The sequence below is a fragment of the Arvicanthis niloticus genome, chromosome 1, assembly GCF_011762505.2.
Source record: "Arvicanthis niloticus isolate mArvNil1 chromosome 1, mArvNil1.pat.X, whole genome shotgun sequence".
Classification (NCBI taxonomy): Eukaryota; Metazoa; Chordata; class Mammalia; order Rodentia; family Muridae; genus Arvicanthis; species Arvicanthis niloticus.
Genome location: NC_047658.1, coordinates 55,059,671 through 55,081,496, shown reverse-complemented (window position 1 = coordinate 55,081,496; position 21,826 = coordinate 55,059,671). Strand labels below are relative to the sequence as shown.

Here is a 21,826-nt window from a genome sequence, read left to right as displayed (position 1 = left end):
GTCAGGGTTCAGCACCTTCTGCACCTTCCACAGACACCAGGATCAGCCTCAACAGGTCCAGTTAATGAAGTGGAGCTTTTCAAGGTAAAGGGCAAGAGATGTCGGTTGAAAGGGGATGACAAAGGAGCCTTGCTGTCAGCCTGAGGAATGGCCTGTGTCTGACATTTTGGAGCGCTGGTGAGTAAAAAGGTATGACTGAATTCACCAGACACCTGGATTTGTGTTTTATTCCTGAAGTTATCTGGAAGAATGGTAAGCAGGTATTCTGTTCTTGTTTCAATATTATAAGGATTTATCTTGGGGCTGGGGGGGGATGGCTCAAAGTGAGTGAACTGCTTACTGTATTAGTATGGGAAACTGAGGTTGGATACCCAGCCCAGGTAAAAGCTGGGCACAGTCGCACATATTTGTAAGCCTCACATCACATGGGTGGGTAAAGAGACAAGGTATTGAGAACTGACTGACCTGCTCATCTAGCTGGAACAGAGAGCTCCAGGCTCAGTAAGAGACTCTGTCTCAAAGAATAAGGTGGAGAGCAGCAGAAGATGCCTGGTGTTGACCCCTGTTCCCTCTACTAGTGCACACACAGGTTCTCTCTCTCTCTCTCTCTCTCTCTCTCTCTCTCTCTCTCTCTCTCTCTCTCTCTCTCTCTCACACACACACACACACACACACACACAGTTTAACTTCCCGTTACTCAGATAAAAACTGACATTCCTGACTGACATTCCTGAATGGTGCCTGAAAGTTAACCTTGTTTAGTTTTAAATGACTCACTCCAAAACTGACATAAAATCTCTATGGTTTAACATGAGAGACCCTGGACTTAGGATTGGAGTGTCTCATTTAAAGCTGAGCCTGTCACAGCTTTACATATTCACAGGCAGCATTTGCTCAGACTGCTCTATTAATGTCTCCATCAGTCTTCTCATCTGAAAAGTGGGCAGAGTGCTGTGCACCCTGAAAGGAAAGAATAGATAAGATCTAGAAACATACTCAGAAAGTGGGCAGAGAAGAATCCATTGCAGCCATCTGAGATGAAAGTGTGGATGCCTTTAGCCTGAAGGTCATGTTGGTTAGACTTGGACTCCAATCTCAGAAAGGGATGATTTGATAGCAAGCATTACAAGTCCAATAGATGGGAGTATGAAAGGAATACCCACTGGCATCTAGAAAAACCACCCTGAAGATCGAGGTGTGACAGCAGTTCTGGGCACACAGTAGGTGCCTGAACACCAGTCATGGGGGCTGCTTTCCCAGGAGCGTGTACTCCTGGTTCACAGTAGCTCAGTTACATGGGTTATGAAGACCATGCCACCAATACCCCTTATGGGGTCTGTGACAGTCACCCCCATTCTTGGGTGTGAATATCACATATTGAACACAGAGCTAGCACCTTAGCATATCCGTTGTTCAGTAAGCTAAACTCCTGAAGTTTAAACTTGACTGGTCAAAAGGATCAAGCTGAATTGAATATTTACAATGCTAGGGACCAGGAAAATAGTTCATTGGTTGAGTGTGGGCTATTGTGTGGAAAGCATTGGAGGCTATCCCCAGTGTCACAGAGATGAGAGTGAGATAGGACAAGGGAGGCTGGGTTCATTTCCCATTCCATTTGGTCCTGAGTCTGAGGGACCACACAGGTAGTGGTTTTGAAGGCACAGTTAGCTTAGCTGTTGACATTTTTGGCAACACTGTTGTAGGAGGTAGGAGTCGTTGTTTATGTCACTTCAGCTTTAGCCAGAGGACTTATATCTAGAGAGGTTAGGGAACTTGTCCAATATCAAACAGCTAGAGATCTGAGGAGGTAGTATTTGAATTCAGGGAGGGAATCTGCCTTCAAAGTATAAGCACTTAACTGTGACTGAGAGACTCTCTAATAGACTCGAAATATCCTAATAACCTGGCTTCCTGAAGAGATTTCCTTCCCGAGGGAGATAAAAGCAAGGAAGTGCAGTGAATGTCTCTTTGATTCTGGCTCTCACTCTGTCTCCTGTGAGATCCGAGACAATGTGAAAATCTAGTGTTTGGAACAGAGATTGTCAACTCCAAACTGTCTAGCAACATAGCACAATACACCACACACACACACACACACACACACACACAGATGTGCATATGCATATATCATACACATATGTGTATACACACTCCACACACACCGCACTCAAACACACACATACTCTCATACACACAAATCACACAGAGACCACATTCACACACATGTGTATACACACACACACATACACAGATGTGCATATGCATATATCACACACATATGTGTATACACACTCCACACACACCGCACTCACACACATACTCTCATACACACAAATCACACACAGAGACCACATTCACACACACACACACACACACACACACACACACACGCTACAAGCACATAGGCACTGTAACAGCTATGTCTAGATGCCCTCAGGCATCTTTGGTACTTCTCTGAGTCAGACAGGATGGCCACAGCTCTTGGATCACATGTTCACTCTTACCAGTGATTGCTGTGGGGCCCCTTCCTTACCTCAGTGCCCGCAGCTTCTGCCCCATGGTCCAGGGTCTGCAGCGGATATTTGCCATGAGATCTTTCTGAAACTGTATATTCTGGAAGATTTGTTCTGGATCACTGCTGTCCCCTGTTTCATCAGCATTAAAGCTGTCATCGGAGTTACTGAATGGAAAGGGACATCATGGAGGAAATCTGATTACAGACTTGCTTCCAGCAAAGGGCATCTTTCTTGCGTAACTTCTGCATCTCACTGTCCCAGGGTCATCTGTAGTGTGTGTGTGTGTGTGTGTGTGTGTGCATCCATAGACTGACAGAATTTGGTAGTGTCAGCAGTCCTTAGAAACTCATTTGCGGGATTCTATTGCTTCAGTGGTCAGTGAAAAAGAATGACTTCTCAAGGCAAGAGACAGCAAAGGAGAGAGGAGAAGAGGAACTCCCATGTTTGATTCCATTCTTGAGGAGCAGCAGTTTTGAGAAGGGACACAGTGTTGTCTGTAGGCCCACTGAGGTGACTAACGAAGCTTGGAGACACAATTCCTCCTTCACCCACTCTAGAGGTAAAAGAAATAAATGCGAGCCCGTGTCTCCCGGAGACGTCACTCTGTTCGCTTGTGTTCACTTTAAACACAAGACAAGAGATGTAGAAGCAGGCAGTGGTTTTTTACAAACAACAACAAAAACGAGTTAAATGACTGCATGAGGCAAACTCCTTAAGGGCATAGCTACTGTGTAGAATAACGATTTTTCAACATTTAGCGGCCATTCTTCCCTAGTAATATTTAATATGTAACTAAATATTTTTATTTTTAGGAGATGAACAATCTATGGCTTTTGCAAGAGAACAATTTCCTCTCGTTTTGATCAGGATGTCTTTTATTTTCTCAAAAAAAAAAATTCTCTAGAGTCAGAGGAGGTTTCAGTATTTAACAGAAAATATTCCTAATAAAAACCTAAGACGTTCGGTTCCCATCCTTGCCCACGTCTCCGTTAACGGAAGCGTTTTCTAGCAGACACCTGATTTATCAGCGTTAGCAGATGTCTGCTCTCTTCCGACACAAGCAATTGAGGAAACAGGGAGAAGCAGATGAAGCCCATGTGTCGAATTGGCGGGCAACAAAATAAGTGCAGGATACAGGATTTGGGGCAGGCGCTTGCAGCTGTCTTCCTCTCTGATCATTGCTGTGGTCGCCACCCCAGTTCCACATAACCCCAGAGAAGTAAGTTTCTGCACTGGAGAACCCAGCAGGGCACTCACCCAAGCAGCAGGGAGTCCTGGTAGAGATAGCACTGGTTAGCATTTCTCCGGATGCTTCTGTAGCGCTGGGATGCCTTTGAGGTTTTCATGAGGCCTGGTCTGCAGCCAGTGGTCCCTAGGGATAGCCAGGGAATTGGAAAGTCTTGAGTTTGCAGGCAGGGGTCTGTTCCAAATGAGCTGTCTGAAAGAGGCCTGCAGAGTTGACCTGCTCTCTTCCCTCGGAAGCAGGAGCAAACGCCTGACTGCATCTGGTGCTGGGGTGCAGAAAAGAAGGCAGGAGGCCAGCCAGGGTCATACATATGTAACAGTGAGGTGGGTGTGTCCACATTGATTGGCTCAGATCTGGTGAGTTGGAGGCGTGGCCCAGTGGCCTAGGGAGGTCTTGATTCTTCCTAAAGCCCATCCACAATCTCTTGTGCCTAGCAGGACTCAAAGTCTTGCAAATTCCTTTACATCTATTACAGCTGACAGTCGCTAAGCAATTTGGGAGCATAGGAGGCAGGGTGTGGTGCCTCCTATGCTCCCAAATTGTTTCTCTTTCTCCAGAAGAGGCTTAGAGACAGCAAGTGCACTGCCTATCCAGGCACAGACAATAGCACTCAATTTGTTTTCTCTCTCTACATCTCTTTGTTTTTCTACTTTGAAAGATGTCAAGCTTACAGAAATGTTGACCCCACAGTACCATGAACATCTGGCTACTTTCAGTGATTAACCATTTACACTTTGCCACATTGTCTCAGTTCTACCTATGTTTTCCTTGCTACCTACCATTTACAAGTAAACTCTAGAAATAATGACGTATCAACCTTCAAGACTTCCATGTTCTAGTAACAAAAACTAAATTACTCTAGTTCTTGTCTTACAGGTATTAAGTATAGACATATCAGAATGCATTATGACTCATAAAGCTGAGTTTGAGAAAAATTAAGATTTTTATTTATTTTATTTTATTTTATATTTTGGGGCTGGAGAGATGTCCTGGAAGTTAAAAGAATTTGCTACTCTTGCAGAGGACCAAAGTTCAGCTCACTAGCCACCTGTAACTCCAACTCCAGGAAACCTGATGACCTGATGACCGCTTCTGTCCTCTGTGGACACCTGCATATACATGGTTACATGGTTCACGCTCCCTCTCCCCCTCTCCCTCCCCCGACCCTGTCCCTGCCCCTGCCCCTCCCCTCCCCCTCCCCCTCCTACCCCCTTCTCTCTCAAAAGTCCTTAGAAAACAAGACTCTGGAGATCCATGTGTGTTGGAGATCAAAAAGTAAATAGCCTCTGAAAATGGGGCATCTTGCCCATACAAAGGCAAACTCCTCCCTGTCCTGGCCACAGGGAAAATGGGGCCGTTCCCTTGCCTCTTGCATGTTCTCCTTGTTAGCCATACACTGGCTTTTCAGCCAAACATCTCTTTCCCAGCCAAGGATTTTGCTGCACTTGGGAATTACAAGCCTGTTTGCTAGTGAACACCCAGCTCACTGGCTGCTCTCAGTGAGTCTACCTATCTGTGTAGCTGAGCATGATAATGCAGTGCTAGAAAGCGTGGCTCAGCTCTGCGGAATGCTCTCCTCTGTCTTACCCGCATTAAGAACTCCACATATCAGTGAGCAGAGGTCAGGGGTGCCCCAGACAGCAGCGCAGAAGGAAGGCACAGACCACCACAAAGTGTGGGGATGGGAGAAGGTCTCATTCATTTGTTCATTTATTTTTCTTTTAATTTATGATACCAATAACTCCTTTGCTCTATTGGCTGCAAGTAAAAACTGGTGAAAGACAAAAGAGAACTCTTATCAAATGGATAATTCTCTTCTTACATTTGTTTTGACTTAATATGTTCTTATGGCTATTGAGAAAATGAATTTAAAAATAATTGTTAACTTTCAATTATTTATAATTGGCACATGATTATACATATTTAAGGGTATTGTGTGTTATGCTGATATTCAATAAAGTGTAAATAGGGTCAAATCAGCTAATGAGCCAACCCATAGTCTGGAGTGGTTAGCATTTCCTTGTGCTGAGAGCATTAAAAAAAAAAATCCCAGTTTCTGGCTATTTTGAAGTGTACAATAAATTTAAATAAAAGTATGTTACATAATGACATTGGAAGGGTGCTCTTCATGGTTTCTATGGTCTGAAGTCCCCAGCCTTCTACTAGGGACATGAGGATGAGGCTCTTGACAGTTGGTCCTTACTGTCCTGTGTGTGAACCCCTTTCCTTCAGGGTTCTGCTGCTCTGGACTCCAGAGATGGAAGTAGAAAGTGCAAATGCAGACACATCTTTCTGAATGCTTGAATGATTGACACTGCATGCCTTCTGCCCACTGTGAGAGAGATTAGACCCCCCCAGTTACTGGATGGTTCTAAGTCAGCACTGTATTTGCAGTGATAATAGCACTGAAAAGCATCCCTGATGCTTTCAAGTCAAACAGTCTTCTTAAAAGGGATCCAAGCAATGTCAGAATGACCTGTAACTGTTATTTTATGCAGTATAAGTGCTTATAGGGTCCACATGATGGAAAAGAAAAGCCATGCACAGAGAAAAAAAGAGAAGACAGGACCTAACTCTGTAGTGTTAGAGCTTGTGGGTACCATTACTTCCAAAAAGAAAACAGACTAATATTTAGTTTTAAATCCCAGAAGATTTGAACAGAAATCACCCGTTGGCTTAGTTTACAGGGACAGAAACGTTCATTTCCCGCATTGCTGATTAAGATGGTTTTATCCTGCTAAGTGAATTCTATTCTGAGACATTAATATCCTGAGAGCATCTTGACCTGTAGACATTAGTCTGTTGCCTCCCTTTGCTAAGCACAGATTCCCTGGAGATTGGGAAACTCCGCTCCTTTCAAGCTGTGACAGAAACATGGGTGGGCTGCAGAGGGACTGGCCTTTACCATAGTTGCTCATCAAAATAAGAGAATACAGATTGTCAACCCAACAGGACCGTTTTAAAGGAATTACTTTTAGCTGAATGGGCCTCCTCCCCCTCCCCCAACCCCAAGTAATCCCAGAACCTGGGAGGGTGAGGCAGAAGAATCACTGTGAATTTGAGGCCAACTTGGGTTATAGTGTGACCCCCATCTCTTCCCAATCCATTGAAAAAGAGAGAAACACTTTTTACTGTGATGAACCAGGGAACACACACATGTAGTAAGTGTGTATACATTCACAGAAAAATTACAAGGTATTCAATAAATACAATTTGTGTTTTAACTTAAAAAATAATTAATATAATGTAACTTTTAAAAGGATGAAGAGGAACTGATTTGAAGTTGAAATGCAGCTGATATATGCGTGAGTTTTAGAACCCTCCGCAAGAGTGCTGTCAAACTTTGTCACTGGAAGAAAATTCTCTTGTTTGATCAAGGGTTCACAGCATCTTCAGAGAGGGAAAATGGAACCTCTTTAAAAGTGAATTAAAAACAAACACATCAAACACGCACACACACACACCAAAAAAACAAACAACAAAAAACCAGCAGTTGAATTCTTTGTCAAATAACTGGTTGGAAGTTGGCTAATATTTCCCTATAGTGATTTCTGTGTGATCTTGTTCCATCTCTACTGCTCGGGCGCTCAGTCAGCACAGTGGACACTGTTGTTGAGGGGCGTGAACTCTGACAGCATCTCCTTAGGTTTCTTGCAGAACTGCTGTGTGCTTGTCAGCAGACAAAAGGAAGCCAAAGTGTCTCCAGTTCCCAAAAGACCTGAACAGAGCAGATGACAGATAAAACAGTTTTGCCTGGTTGATCTGTCTTACAGTTATTTCTGGGTTTCTGATTGGGTCTTGGGGTGAAATTAAAAAAAAATCCTTTCAGGCAAATTCTCAATGTTTGTATGGAAATTGTATCAAGATTGACTGACTCAGTTATTTATTTATTTATTTATTTATTTAATGATACTTAAAAAACCTCCAACACAGGTTGACTGGACTCCAGACTTATGACTTGACGCCATGGATGTAGACACTGTATCCACGTCATATTCACTATCATATTTTGCCTGGAACACTTTCATTTCTTGTCTTATAAAATTCCTTTAAAATCTATTTTCTAGGGTTGGAGAGATGGTTCAGCAGCTGAGAGCACTTGCTGATCTTCCAAAGCACCCAGGTTTGGTTTCCTGCACTCACATGGAACCAACCATCTGTTATCCCAATTTTAGCGGATCTAAGACCCTCTTCTGACCCCCCGTGGCACCAGGCATGTATATGGTGCACAGACATATGTACAGGCAAAGACTCATACACATAAAATTAAAAAAATCTTTCCCCCAAAGCAAGACCCAGTTACTTATCCCTCCTGGGGGCTTTGCCGTCTCTGCAATCCTCTTTGGTCTCCATCTTTGAGTTGAAGCATACTGCTGTAGGTTCACATGTTGAGATTTGATGTATTGCTATATATTGTAATGCTAAATTCTATACGGGAAGGTCTAGGCCTTCAATTAACTTTCATGTTTAAACGCTTTTGTTTCAAACCTTGTTCCTTGATTTAAAACTATTGGTTAAATAAAATTGGTTACAGGCAATTACTGGAGGGATTAGAGGTAGATGGGTTTAAAGTGACCTGGTTGGAGGAGGAGAGACCAGGGGGAGAAGGAGGAAGAAGAGGAAGAGTGGAGGAAGCTGCCATGAGGAGGAGATGGAGGAAGAGCACATGGCCAAGAGAAACAGCAAGTATCTGGGTACACGGCTGGGGAGGTAGCCAGGCCAGCAGTTAGAAGAATAGATTAGAGGTTTCCCCCAGTAAATTGTCAAAGCCAAATAAAACAACCATAGCTTGAGTCTCATTTAGTTGTAAGCTAGTTGCAGATAAGCTTAAATTGGCTGTGCTGCATCCGCATCTCACAGTGTCTCCACCTTCCTACCTGCTGAGTTTGGACTGGGAGAGCTCCATGTGCAGGGATGCTTAGAAGTGACATAAACCCCTCTGACCCTTATTGCAATGATGCCATGATGCTGGTCCTCACAAACCAACTTGGGCTTCTACCACTTTGTCTTAGTCAGGTTTCTATAACTGCACAAAACATCATGACCAGGAAGCAAGTTGGGGGGGGGGGAGGGCATATTTAGCATACACTTTCACATTGCTGTTCATCACCAAAGGAAGTCAGGACTGGAACTCAAGCAGGTCAGGATGCGGGAGTTGATGCAGAGGCCATGGAGGGATGTTACTTACTGGCTTGCTTCCCCTGGCTTGCTTAGCTTGCTTGCCTATAGAACCTAGGACTATCAGCTCAGGGATGGCACCACCCACAATGGGCCCTCCCCCCTTGATTACTAATTGAGAAAATACCTTACAGCTGGATCTCATGGAAGCATTTCTTCCTCAAAGGAGGCTCCTTTCTCTGTGATAATTCCAGCTGTGTCAAGTTGACACGCAAAACCAGTCAGTACACATTTGAACTTGTATATTAACGCTCATTTAGGAATTTTACAACCTGAGGAAGAAACTGCTCAGATTCTTGCAATAGCAAGTAAAAGCCATTTCTCTCTTACCTCACTTCTACTTTCCAACTTTACCGTCCTTCCAGAAGTTTCCACAGGGTGCCTTTGGAATGAAGTCTGAGTAGGTAGCTAATCTTAGAAAAGAGATGCCACATGCAGGACCTCACATCTCTCAGAAAGGCTTTGGACTGTGTTCATTTAGCTGAGGCAGAAAAGTTTTCCTAAGATTCCTTTCTCCGACTACAACCCAGATCTGTGTGAGATTTGTAGGGTTTCAAGAAGGAGCTTGTAGTTTGTTTGCTCTGAGTATAGACCAGGGGCACCAAGGACAGTGGGGAATATATTCTCTTACCAGCTGGCCTGCCCCTTGCATGGGCCACACCCTAGACCCTCCACAACTTCAGCCTCTACTGAGTTTCCTCAGCAGCTCTGGGTCCTGAGGCAGATGTGGGTATAGCTCATCAACTTCTTTGTGGGGCATTACATCTTTGATGGTAGAGGTTATTTGGTTTCAGACCCCAAGGCAAGGGATTGAGGTGCATATCAAAGCAAACATGGCTTCCAGGTTCTCCTAGTGTCCCTCAGTCCTTACCTGGTATACCCAGTCCCCAACCCTGAACTTTCCAGCCCAGGCTTCCCTTCCCCCAGGGGTTCTTCCTTATATAATCCAGACATTTTGGTCTCTCTCTCTTTTTCTCCTTTTCTCTTTCTGCGAATGTACCCTTTCTCTCCCCCCAACCTCCCAAAACAACTTCCCTGGCCTTGGTCCTTGGAGGCCAGTGAACTCACCCTCCTGAGACCAGTTTCCCAATAAACTTGCCTTTAATATATTCTAATAAGATTTGAATGAGCTCATTTCATCAGAGGCAGAGAAATAGCTTATCAGAGGTGAAGAGAGAGCTATTAGGTTGGAGTTTATCCTTCGGGGTCCTCTCTTTCTCCTCCATTACAATCTTTAGGAACACAGTAATTATTCCAGTTAGTAAGGAATGGAAAAGGTATCTTTATAGGTGGGGGTAAGTGGAGGATACGGAGGTGGAAAAGGATCCAGGATTATGTGGGTGAAGCTCAATGAAGCTGCAGGTAGCTTATAATAAGGAGTAATCAGGAGTGGTGGGGGTGGGGGTGGTTTTGTGTGTGTGTGTGTGTGTGTGTGTGTGTGTGTGTGTGTATGTGTGTGTGTGTCCCTGGACAGCAAAAAAAGGTGACAGGAAGACAGAAAGAGGCAGTTTGGGAGATGCTGGTCTTCAAGACTGAAGAAATGCAGCCAGAAGCCACAGAGTGCTAACTCTTTCCAGCAGCTAGAGAAGGCAAGGGATGTTTTTCCCTGGATCTTCTAAAAGGAGGGTTCAGTTAGTACTACAAGTGGACACAGTGATGGTATCAGACCTTAGAGTTCACACTTCTATCCAGAACTGGAAGAATATACTTCTGTCTGTTGTTTCTGTCTTTGTTGTGGGATATCAACTGTAGTGGTTTGTATGAGAACAGCCCCCATAGAATAGTGTGTGTGTGTGTGTGTGTGTGTGTGTGTGTGTGTGTGTCCCTGAACAGCAAAAAAGGTGACAGGAAGACAGAAGGAGGCAGTTTGGTTCCCAGTTGGTGGAACTGTTTGGGAAGATTTGGAAGCTGTGTCACTGGGTTTGGGCTTTGACGTTTCAAAAGATTCCTGCCATTCCCAGTGTCTCTATCTTTCTCTCTCTTCTACTTGGGGATCAGAATATAAGTAAGATCTCAGCTACTGCTCAGTATATTGCCTGCCTGCTTCCATGTTCCCCACTATAATGGTCATATACTCACTCTCTGAAACTGTAAGCCCTAATAAATTCTTTTATAATTTGCCTTGCTCATAGTGTCTCATTATAGTACTTGAAAAGTAGCTGGGACAACATTTCCCTATGCTTCTGAGGTTGATCTAGAATTTGTTGTATATTAAAAGTTGGCCTCAAACTTGACTCAACCTGCCTCAGGCTTTTAAGTGCTGGGATGCTGGGTACATGCCATCTTTGTCTCACTGATACCTGTTTTTTGTTTTGTTTTGATTTTTTTTTTTTTTTTTTTTGGTTTTTGTTTGTTTGTTTTTTAGAAACATCGGGTCAGGGCAATTTGTTATAATAACAACAGACAGCCAATGAGTCACTTTATCTTTAAAATGAAATCAGTACTAGTCTGTACTCTGAGGTGATTTTCATAAGGATAAAAATGAACAAATATTCTAAAAGAAGCCCAGAAGTGTGTTCACCTGAAAAGCATTCATAAATGTAATGTATTTGTGATAAATTCATCTTAAATATTGGGCTAACATCCATATTAGATTTGTTCATTTTTGACTAGAAGTCGGTATATTTAATACATAACACAAAAAAGGCACTCAATTTTTAAGTGGATAAATAAACCGTGCATTGAAGTTAAATATAAATGATTAACAAATTCAGGTGAAATTTCACCCTTTTGGACTGCTGTCCAATTATGTTCAGTTACACTTCTATACAGTTCTGATTGATTGGCTCAGGGATTGCATTGCACCACCTATGGTGGGCTGGGACTTTAGACAATTCTGTTATATTGGCAGCTGACATTAACTGGAGAGATGTTGAGATTTAGGAAGGTAGATTTGTCTGAAGTACACTTCAGGTAAATTGATGAAAGCAGGTTCATAATAAATATTTCCAATTTTGATTCCCTGCCATAAAGATAAAATGGGTGTTCGACATAGGCACAAGGGTACAATGATTATTTATTATTCAAATGCAGACAAGTAGCAACAGGCTTAATGTCATTTTAACAAATGTGTTTGCATATAAGGTTCACTTCAACTCTCAAGCTCCTGCCTCTCACTTAAGGTTAACTTATTTTTGTCACTAAAAAAAAATATATATATATTTTTTTTTTAGTACTAGAAATTAATCCTGGATGCTAGAAAAATAACTTTATCTCTGGCATTTCTGTAATTTTTATTTTGAGATGGTCTTAAGGTGGCTTTGCATTCTCTCCACAGTCCGTCCAGGCAGGGTTGGAACTTGTGATCCCCCTGCCTCAGTCTTCTTATCTCGGATTCTATCTCGGTTAATTATATCTTGTCTTTATTTGTTCTGCTTCTGCCATGGTGGTGTTCAGGCATTGATCCAACTCTGTGAGGATAGCATGGGAAGAATACTCCAAATACATTTATGACGAATATGCTACCTGTGCTCTTTTAGCCACTTAGAAATATACTAGACCCCTGAAATGCTTTCCCTCTTCTCAGAAACAATAGTCAAGTGTAGCTTCATTTAAAACAATTTGGCTCTCTTGTCCTTTCCTCTGACCATGCTGCCCTCTCCACTCTACCCAGCACAGCCCACACAGGGTCTCTTTCACAACCCCAGTAGCTAGAACAGCAAACATATACCCTTCATTGATAGCAAATTACTCCTTTTTAAAATTTTATAGCAGTTGTCTCTTCTAGGTCGCACACACACACCCTACCACTACCACCACCACCAAAAAAGCCTAGAACATACCAATTTTTATATTCCATCTTTATTTGTAAAAAGGATATTTAGGTGAATTTTAAAAATAATAACAACTGAGTCTGTGACTTATTCTGTTTCTCTTTAAAAACTTAATTTTCAATCAAAACAATCTACTTGATGTGCAACCATGAACACAGTCTTTGGTTAAATAGTCTAAACCTTAATCCTGTGTTTGCCAGGGCCCAGATGTAGTTGTCTTTGAGACTTTATCAATTGTAGAGACCACCGTGCAGGTTGTCATATTAAAACGTGGCTACTTTGTGGTTGTTAGCAATAATGTGTGTTATAGGCCTAGCACTGTGCTTGGGCACATTGGGAGTTCCCAAATTGGCATCATGTTTTTCTATACTAACAGCATTATTTATTATTTAAGCCTCACTATGAGATTCTAGATAGGATACTTTGGATTTATTAATTTTGTATAAATTGTTTTTATAGTGATGATTATCATAATTCTTAAAATTATTTTAACATTACCACAGAAGTTTGGCTACAGAGCTTGGAACTAAGTACAGTTTTGATAACTGAGCTTATTCCATGTAGGAAATTGTGAAGGAAATGTTGCAAGTGTGTGTCTGACACACAGGGCTTTACTCCTCGGTGTACACACTACAATGCTCTTTTAATCTCTTCCACAGACAGACAGAATGCTGACAATACCTTCCTCCTGCCAAGAAACCAGTCTGCAGACAATCCGATGAAGCTAACTCTGGTTACTTCATCAGTTAAGGAAGCAGTTTGCCAAAGTTAGGGTAAGGACACAGGACTCCTTCCCAGAGCTGGTGGAGGCCTGTTGGCTTGCCAGTAAGACTGTGCTGAGTAACTGAGCATGTGGTCCCAGCCCAAATGTAAGCAAGAGGAAGTTTACTAAGTGGTGATGTAATGCTCCTAGCAGGGAAGCAGGTGTTTTGTATCCTTTTATTTGGCTCTCAGACTAATAAAGCAATGATCCCTATGAAACTGGGATTCTCCCAGGAGTCTCATGCTGGGAGAAGAAAAATGCTGAAGCCTGGTGCCAGCCAAAGGAGAAGCTCATTTCTGGAGATTTCACACTGTTCCACCCTTCAGGAGAAACTGGAGCTGAGGTGATCAGTCAGTGATGGATGGGACCACACCTTGACCAGGACAGCTTATCTATACACCCCTCCTCCTTCTTTTTAAACGATTTAAACCTAAACACCCTGTCAGGACTCTGAAGAGGGACTTGGGTAGTGAGTTCACAGGCGCCTCTATTTCTCTTCTCGCTGTGGCCACGTTAGTAACAACTCTCCTTTCTGCTCGTCACTGTTAGATGTTTCTTTAGCCAACCTGTGGAGGAAAGACGGACAAGCCTGGCTCATCAGAGCTGCCACGGCACCGGCTGTGACCTCAGCACCTCCGCTAACTGTATCTTTGATGAAGTCAAGGCAGGGTCTTATTGCATTCCCTCTTTGCTAATTTGGAAACTGTGATGATGTGTACTTGGCATACATAATAGGATAAAAAGGAAGAGTTCAGTGTTATCATTTGGAAAATTTGCACTATGCTGTGCTGTTAGATGTAGGCCTTGTATTTATTTAATCATCATTCTCTATTCTTTTCTTCTTTTTTTAATTGGATATTTTATTTATTTACATTTCAAATGTTATCCCCTTTCCCAGTTTCCCCTCTGGAAACCCCCTATCCCATGCCCCCTCCCCCTGCTTCTATGAAGGTGTTCCCCCACCCACCCACCCACTCATGCCTCTGTGCCCTCGAATTCCCCTACACTGGGGCATATAGGACCAAGGGCCTCTCTTCCCATTGATGCCCAACAAGGCCATCCTCTGCTACGTATGTGGCTGGAGCCATTGATCCCTCCATGCGTACTCCTTGGTTGGTGGTTTAGTCCCTGAGAGCTCTGGTTGGTTGATATTATTGTTCTTCCTATGGGGTTACAAGCCCCTTCAGCTCCTTCAGTCCTTTCTCTAACTCCTCCATTGGGGTCCCAGTGCTCAGTCCAATGGTTAGCTGCGAGCATCCACTTCTGTATTTCTCAGACTCTGGCAGAGTCTCTCTCAGGAGACAGCTATATCAGGCTCTCATCAGCAAGCACTTCTTGGCATTTGCAATAGTGTCTGGGTTTGGTGACTGTATATGGGATGGATCCCCAGGTGGGGCAGTCTCTGGATGGCCTTTCCTTCAGTCTGTGCTCCACACTTTGTCTTTGTATTTCCTCCTGTGAGTATTTTGTTCCCCCTTCTAAGAAGCACTGAAGCATCCACACTTTGGTCTTCCTTCTTCTTGAGTTTCATGTGGTCTGTAAATGTTATCTTGTGTATTCCGAGTTTTTTGGCTAATATCCACTTATCAGTGAGTACATACCATGTGTATTCTTTTGTGATTGGGTTACCTCACTCAGGATGATATTTTCTAGTTTCATCCATTTGCCTAAGAATTTCATGAAATTGTTTTTAATAGCTGAGTAATATTGCATTGTGTAAATGTACCACATTTTTCTTTATTCATTCCTCTATTGAAGGACATCTGGGTTCTCTCCAGCTTCTGGCTATTATAAATAAGGCTGCTATAAACATAGTGGAGTATGTGTCCCTGTTATGTGTTGGAGCATCTTCTGGGTATATGCCCATAGCTGGGTCTTCAGGTAGAAATATTTCCAGTTTTCTGAGGAACTGTCAGACTGATTTCCAGAGTGGTTGTACCAGCTTGCAATCCCAACAATGGAGTGTTCCTCTTTCTCCACATCCTCACCAGCATCTGCTGTCACTTATTTTATGTGCCTACTTATCACCCCAAGGTGCCACCTGCTTTAGTGTGGCCTGAGTTCTCTTCCAGTGAGAAGAGTGATGGAATAGCCTCCAGGTGCTTGCTGAGCACTGGGAGGTGGAAGATGGAGAGGAAGGTTCATGAGGACTCATTTTCTAGACCTCTCTCAGAAAATCACCAGGGATGAACTCTGAAGATATGCTGATATGTGCTGACCAGATCAGCGTTGTAAGAATGAGCAGAGGGCTGAGCCACTGTAACTGAGAACCGTGAGGACTTAAACTTGTGTCATGGATGGGACTGGAGGTCACAGTTCCTAACAGTCAGACCACACCACTGTTTACTTGGATGCTGCACACATCCCCTGTGCATTGACCTCATGAGGCAGGCATTTCAGCGGGATGGAGGGGGAGTCTGTCCTGTTTTGTTTTTCTCATGATGTGATACACAACCCTGTAAACCAATATCCCTAGGGGCTTTTGAAAGCCTCCTAACCACATTATCACTTTTCTGTGTAAAGGAAACTTAGTGAGAAAACAATTATGGGATGGACATCAAATGATCCCCAAATGGCCATAAAACAGAGATGGCAGTCAGTAGAGAAGCAGAGGAAAACCACTGATGATTCCCGAAGCTGTGTTTGAGTTCTTCTGTATGCTTGGTTCTAGAATTTCTATCTCTCCTTTTCTGTCTATGACCTCTCTGACCTGTGTCTTACAAGCCCACACCAACCTAAGGTTAAAGTACAAGTCGTTAACTTTGTGTATTTTAGGAGGAGATGGCATGGCCTGGACAAGGAGAATATGAAGATCTTTCTGTATAATACAGAGTGAATTAGAATATTTGCTCATCAATCCTCCCACAAGCTGATGTAGGACGACATCCTCTGGGCATGACACAGCTTCTGCACTTTTGAACTCAGCAGCTGTGATTTCTCTAAGGAGATCTGCACATGGCTAAGCTTTCTGTTACAAAGGAAGGGAAAGGCTTACAAGATCTATAAGGAGCTAACCAGAAGAACGGTGAGAATGGAGAGAGGCATCAGTGGTTGAGAGCACTTGCTGCTCTTTCAGAGGACCCAGGTTTAGTTCCCAGCATCTACACAGTAGCTTACAAGCATCTGTAATAACAGCTCCAAGAGATTTAATCCCTCTTCTGGCCCTTTTCAGCACCCACTAATGAGGCACATAGATATACATGCAGGAAAAAGTCATATGTGTGTGCATGTGCACACACACACACACACACACACACACACTAATAGGAAGCAAAGAGAGGAGCAAGGGGCCAGTGTCCAAATATTCCCTACTAGGGAACATTCCTATGACCTAACTTCTTCCAATGTGGCTCAGTCTTAAGGGTTTCCACCACTTTGTACCAGCACTGTGAACTAGGAACTAACTAAGCCTCCAATATATGAAGTCTGGGGGCATTTAAGAATCAGACCATAAGCAGGGTGGCATAAGCCAACACTTGGGAGGCAGAGGCAGCAGATATCTAAGGTCAAGGTCAGCCTGGTCTACAAAGTAAGTTCCAGGACAGCCAGGGCTACACAGAGAAAACCCTGTCTCAAAAATCAAAATCAAAATCAAATCAAATCAAATCAAATCAAATCAAATCAAATCAAATCAAATCATCAAGCCACAACATAGCCATTTGCATGGCTCTCTGTCCTCAGAACAGTATTCTTTCTTCTGTTCACCTATCTGGGGATCAATATTTCCCCTAAAGTCTTCCACAATCACTACTATGGCTCACCCATCATCTTTGAATGGCAATCTCAGTGGGTCTGGGCTGGAATCATCAATGCATTTGTCTCCCCTCCTTCACCCTCTTATGATTTTCCCATTTCTCTGCCTTCACCTTTTTTCTGCCTTTCTGGCTTAAATGTCCAGCCCACAAAAGTTCCTTTTCCAGTCTTTCCTGCTGACCAGTTTCTAGAGTCACAGGAAAGCCCTGCAGTCACAGAGGCTGCTGAATGAGGCATTTCCAGTGGCTATTGACTAGAGATAGAATAACAGAGAGTTGGATGGAGAGAGTAGGCTGTTAAGGGCCTGTCCTTGAAGGTCAGAGCTGGTCGTCACTCCTTTCCCTTTCTTCTACTTCCTGTGCATATGAAGTAAACAGCCTGTTCCTCTTGGATGCTTCAGGCCCCAAGTAACAGAGGCAGCGACTGCTCACTGCAAAGGTGAGTTAGTGCAAACCTTCCCTCCTCTTAGTTGCCTCATCCAGCATTTTGTCACAGTGAAGGAAAGACTAACTCACACATGTGATAGTATGTAGTTAGTTAATAAATCAGAGGTCATCTGAGTGTTAGTTGCTGTGTAGGGGTGCGGAAATGTTTAGGACAGGGAGACTGCTCTATATACTGACACGATAGAAGTAGTAATATGCTTTTGCTTAAGCCCACTAAACTCTTTTTCACCATGTAATAAACCTTTATATAAATGAAAAAATTAAATAGTATTCAAACTCCTATGATAGAAAGCAGAACATGTGTATGCATAGCATGAAGCCCCCTATGGAGAGGATATGGGGAGGATGCTGGCCTCAGTGACTTTGGAATTGGATAAGACTAAAGACAAACCTCTAAAAACAAAACAACAGCATTAGCAAAATCAACCAGTGCTTTAGTTGGTGAAGTTTTTTCCCATGGGCATGGGTTCACATTTCTGAGACTACATGGGCACTGAGTTGAACACTAAGGCAAATGGAAGGCAGGTAGTGGGAGCCAGGATTCTCACCACTGGAGGTAAAGGTTACAGACAAGCATCTGGGGAGACAGGAATGATCCAGATGGCAATGAATCAGAGTTGAATTCATCAGTATGGTTTCATGTTGAACTTCTTATAGATACATATAGACATGTACACACATATCCATAATAAATATTAAGTTTGTACTATCTGTGCTTATATTATCAGATACACATACTGACTGTGTTGGGTACAAGAACCTAGAAGTGTGAGCATACTCAACACTGGAACCCAGGACCCAGATCCTGGTTTCTAATGCCATTCTCAAATGCAAAAACATAAACCTTTAAAACTGTAGAAGAAAACATAAAACCTCTATGATATTAGGTAATGTAGCATTCTCTTAAGAACAATATCAAAGGCATCTTTTGTAAAATGAAGAATTACTAAATCCAACTCTCAAAAAATCTATTTTTTGACAGTTGTCATTAAGAAAATGATAACAGAATCTATATGAACATAACATATATCTAAGACATTCCTGCTTAGAATATGTAGTAAATTCTTAAGGTTCAATGTTGAGAAAACAAGCAGCCCACTTAAACACAGATCAAAGTTATGAATCCGTTCTGCACCAAAGAATGCCCAAGGATAGCAAATAAGTATATGAATAGGCATCTATCCGCATTAGTCATTAGTTAACGTCGTTAAAACACCAATGAGCTGACACATACCTGCTAAGAAAGAGAGCAAAGGCTAGTGAAAATAGGGAGCACTGGATTTCCATGCAGTGTTGGTAGAAATGTAAAATGGAGAGGGAGTTTACTGTGTAATTAAACTTATGCTGGAGAGGGAGAGGGAGGGATTATCATCCTTTTTCCTTTTGCTTAGTCTCGTTTTCTCTATCCCTATTTCCAGGTCCTGGAGAAAGATGTGTCTGAAGGAAACGAATATTCATTCATACAGTGCATCCAGACTGACACTGTGACCTAAATGGGCTTCCCCACCCAGCATTGGTTAGGGTGGTCACATCATCCCTTGTCACAGTTCTAACTTCTCGGTCACAAGGAGCGGACATCATAGGCCATGTAGAAGCACATCCCCCTGCTTCCTCTTCTCTCATCATCTTGGTGGAAATGCTGTCCTTCAGGAGTCCGCCATGCTTTAGGAGATCACGGGCTCCTCTTTTTTTTTTTTCTTTCTTTCTTTCTTTTTTTTGAAATGTGTCCTGGACCATGTGGCAAGCTGAAGGGAGCCTTAAGCATATTCTGGAAAATGTCACTCTCTCTGGACAATTCAGAGTCCAGTGTCTCAGAATTCTATGGCCAGAATCGGCCCCTACACATTTATAATTCTTAGTGGAGACAAATCCTCCTATGTGACAGTCAGCCAATCCCAGACCTTTTCCAACTCAAGAGCAGAGGATAGGTTGAGTGGACATCTGGAGATAATGTGTGCTCTAAAAAAAAAAAAAATCCTACTCTGAAGACATTACCTTCTAGGCCTGTAAGAAAGACCCCATTCCCCTCACCATCTCTTGCACCTTGCCTCTACTACCAAGCCTCTATGCATCCAATCAGTGATGGTTATGCTTCAGTGTATACCTCACTGAATTTGGAATCACCAGAATACAGCCTTCAGGCTATTTGCAGAGAATTAACTGAACAGAGGGAGGTCTACTATGTGTACTGTGTTCTCTCTGTCTCTCTGTCTCTGTCTCTGTCTCTCTGTCTCTGTCTCTCTCTGTCTCTGTCTCTGTCTCTCTCTGTCTCTCTCTGTCTCTCTCTGTCTCTGTCTCTCTCTGTCTCTGTCTCTCTCTGTCTCTGTCTCTCTCTGTCTCTGTCTCTCTCTGTCTCTCTGTCTCTCTCTGTCTCTCTGTCTCTCTCTCTCTGTCTCTCTCTCTCTCTCTCTCTCTCTCTCTCTCTCTCTCTCTGTGTGTGCGTGTGTGTGTGTGTGTGTGTGTTACCATCTTGGGTTAGGGGTCTCAAATAAATTAAGGATTCCCAGTGCTACTCTTTCTCTGCTGGTCTGCCCAGAGCTGGGTATGCCTAGTTACATGCTTCTGTTGCTATGGACTTTGTAATTTGTTCCCTGCCATAACTGACTGCACCCTCAAGCTATGAGCCAAAATATAACTTTCCCTTAAATTGCTTCACATCAGGCACTTGGTCATAGCAGTGAAGAAGGTTGCATACAGGAAGACATACACAGTATGGAACTGAGTTACTCCGTCAGAGAAAGGTTTGTTATTCTCACTTGGCTTGAATCTCTCCTGTCTTGGTCTACCCTTATGGGTGGGTTGGTTCTGCCTCTAGCTTTACAGTTTAGACAGCCTTGGTGTAACTAGGCAATCTGGATGTCTGCCGGTCTGACAAGCGTGTTCCCTCCCAGATACTTGTGAATTCTCCCCATCACCACAGCATGATCTGAACAATAGAACACACAACACATCTGAACACATCACTGACAACTGGGGTTTCTTTGGCTCAGTGTAGTCTGGGTCCACCTAGACTAATATTTTCCTAATACTGAGATTCTAGGAGCAATGGTTTGTGGAATAACTTGGGACACTCGAAAGACTTCGAGAAAATTTCTAGTTCAACTAGAGTGTGTTCAAGGACTGTTTACAAATAAAATTTAAAAACAAATGTGCCTTGCTTCCTTAGAAGATAACCATACACTCCATAGTTTCTGTCCTTGTTTCCCTAAAAGTTCATAGCTGTATTTTGCTTCTCTGTGATGTGAAGAGCCATGGGAAGCAAGTCATAAACCCTCTAACTGTAGTGAACAGACTCAGTTATCCCACGAAGACAGTCAGATTTACTGCTTTGCTGCCCTTTAGGTCCAAATGCTGATGGTTAGACAAACGCCATTGTTCCTCAGGAACTACCAAAGAAGCCAGTTCCCTCATCACTGGCAGGAGGGATGAATGGCTATCTGTGACCATCTACCAATGACCATTGGCTGGCCTCCAGCCTTCCTTTGTATTACAGGTACCTACTACACATTTCACAGTCCATGCCAGCATCCTGGGGCTTCTCACTCTACCCCCTCACCCTAAACTTACTTCTCCGGCTCCGAAGCTTCCCTCCTCCCTGCTTCTCATTCTTCTTATAACCCTACTGTGAGCTATGCTGACTTTTTTTGTCTTCCTCTCTTAGTCCTCTCTGATGCCTTCACTCTTGGTCCCTTCTTTGTCTTCATCTCCCCCCTTCTCTTTCTCCTCTCTCTTGCTCTCCTCTCTTGGGCAAGTCCAGTCTTCTGAGCCTGTTTAGTCTTCTACTTTCTCTCTTTGCTCTGGACTCTCCCAGATGCCCTTGCCTGCGTTGTCTCTCATATCTACAACAAAACTTTCTGCTTATCCATACCTTGGAGCAGTTGCATTATCAGTTTATACAGTATTCTGTCACAGAACTACATAGTACAATCAGCTTTTTTTGTAAACTTCATAGTGTTCTCTGTGTCAAGGTAATTCTTGCAGTGCTATCATCCTGTATGCTTTTCTGGATACATGTCAAAAAAAAAAAAAAAAAAAAAAAGGAGAAGGTTGGTGTCTCAGTTGGGCTTTCTATTGCTGTGATAAAACATCATGACAACTGTAAAAGAAAGCATCTAATTGTACCTACAGTTTCAGAGGGTCAAGAGTCCATG

The 21,826-nt window shown here is 43.0% G+C and overlaps 1 protein-coding gene across 2 annotated transcripts in view; it reads right to left on the bottom strand.

The window, feature by feature from the left end:
- Window positions 1-4,053, bottom strand: part of Tmc3 (transmembrane channel like 3) — a 40,506-nt gene extending 36,453 nt beyond the window's left edge. For both annotated transcript variants that reach the window (XM_034514981.2, XM_034514973.2), the window contains exons 1-2: window positions 3,774-4,053; window positions 2,534-2,680 (exon numbers count right to left, since the gene is read on the bottom strand). In XM_034514981.2, the coding sequence (XP_034370872.2) occupies window positions 2,534-2,680; window positions 3,774-4,021 (395 nt within the window). In that variant the 5' untranslated portion in view covers window positions 4,022-4,053. The remainder of the gene's footprint in view (window positions 1-2,533; window positions 2,681-3,773) is intronic.
- Between the last annotated feature and the right edge of the window lie 17,773 nt (window positions 4,054-21,826).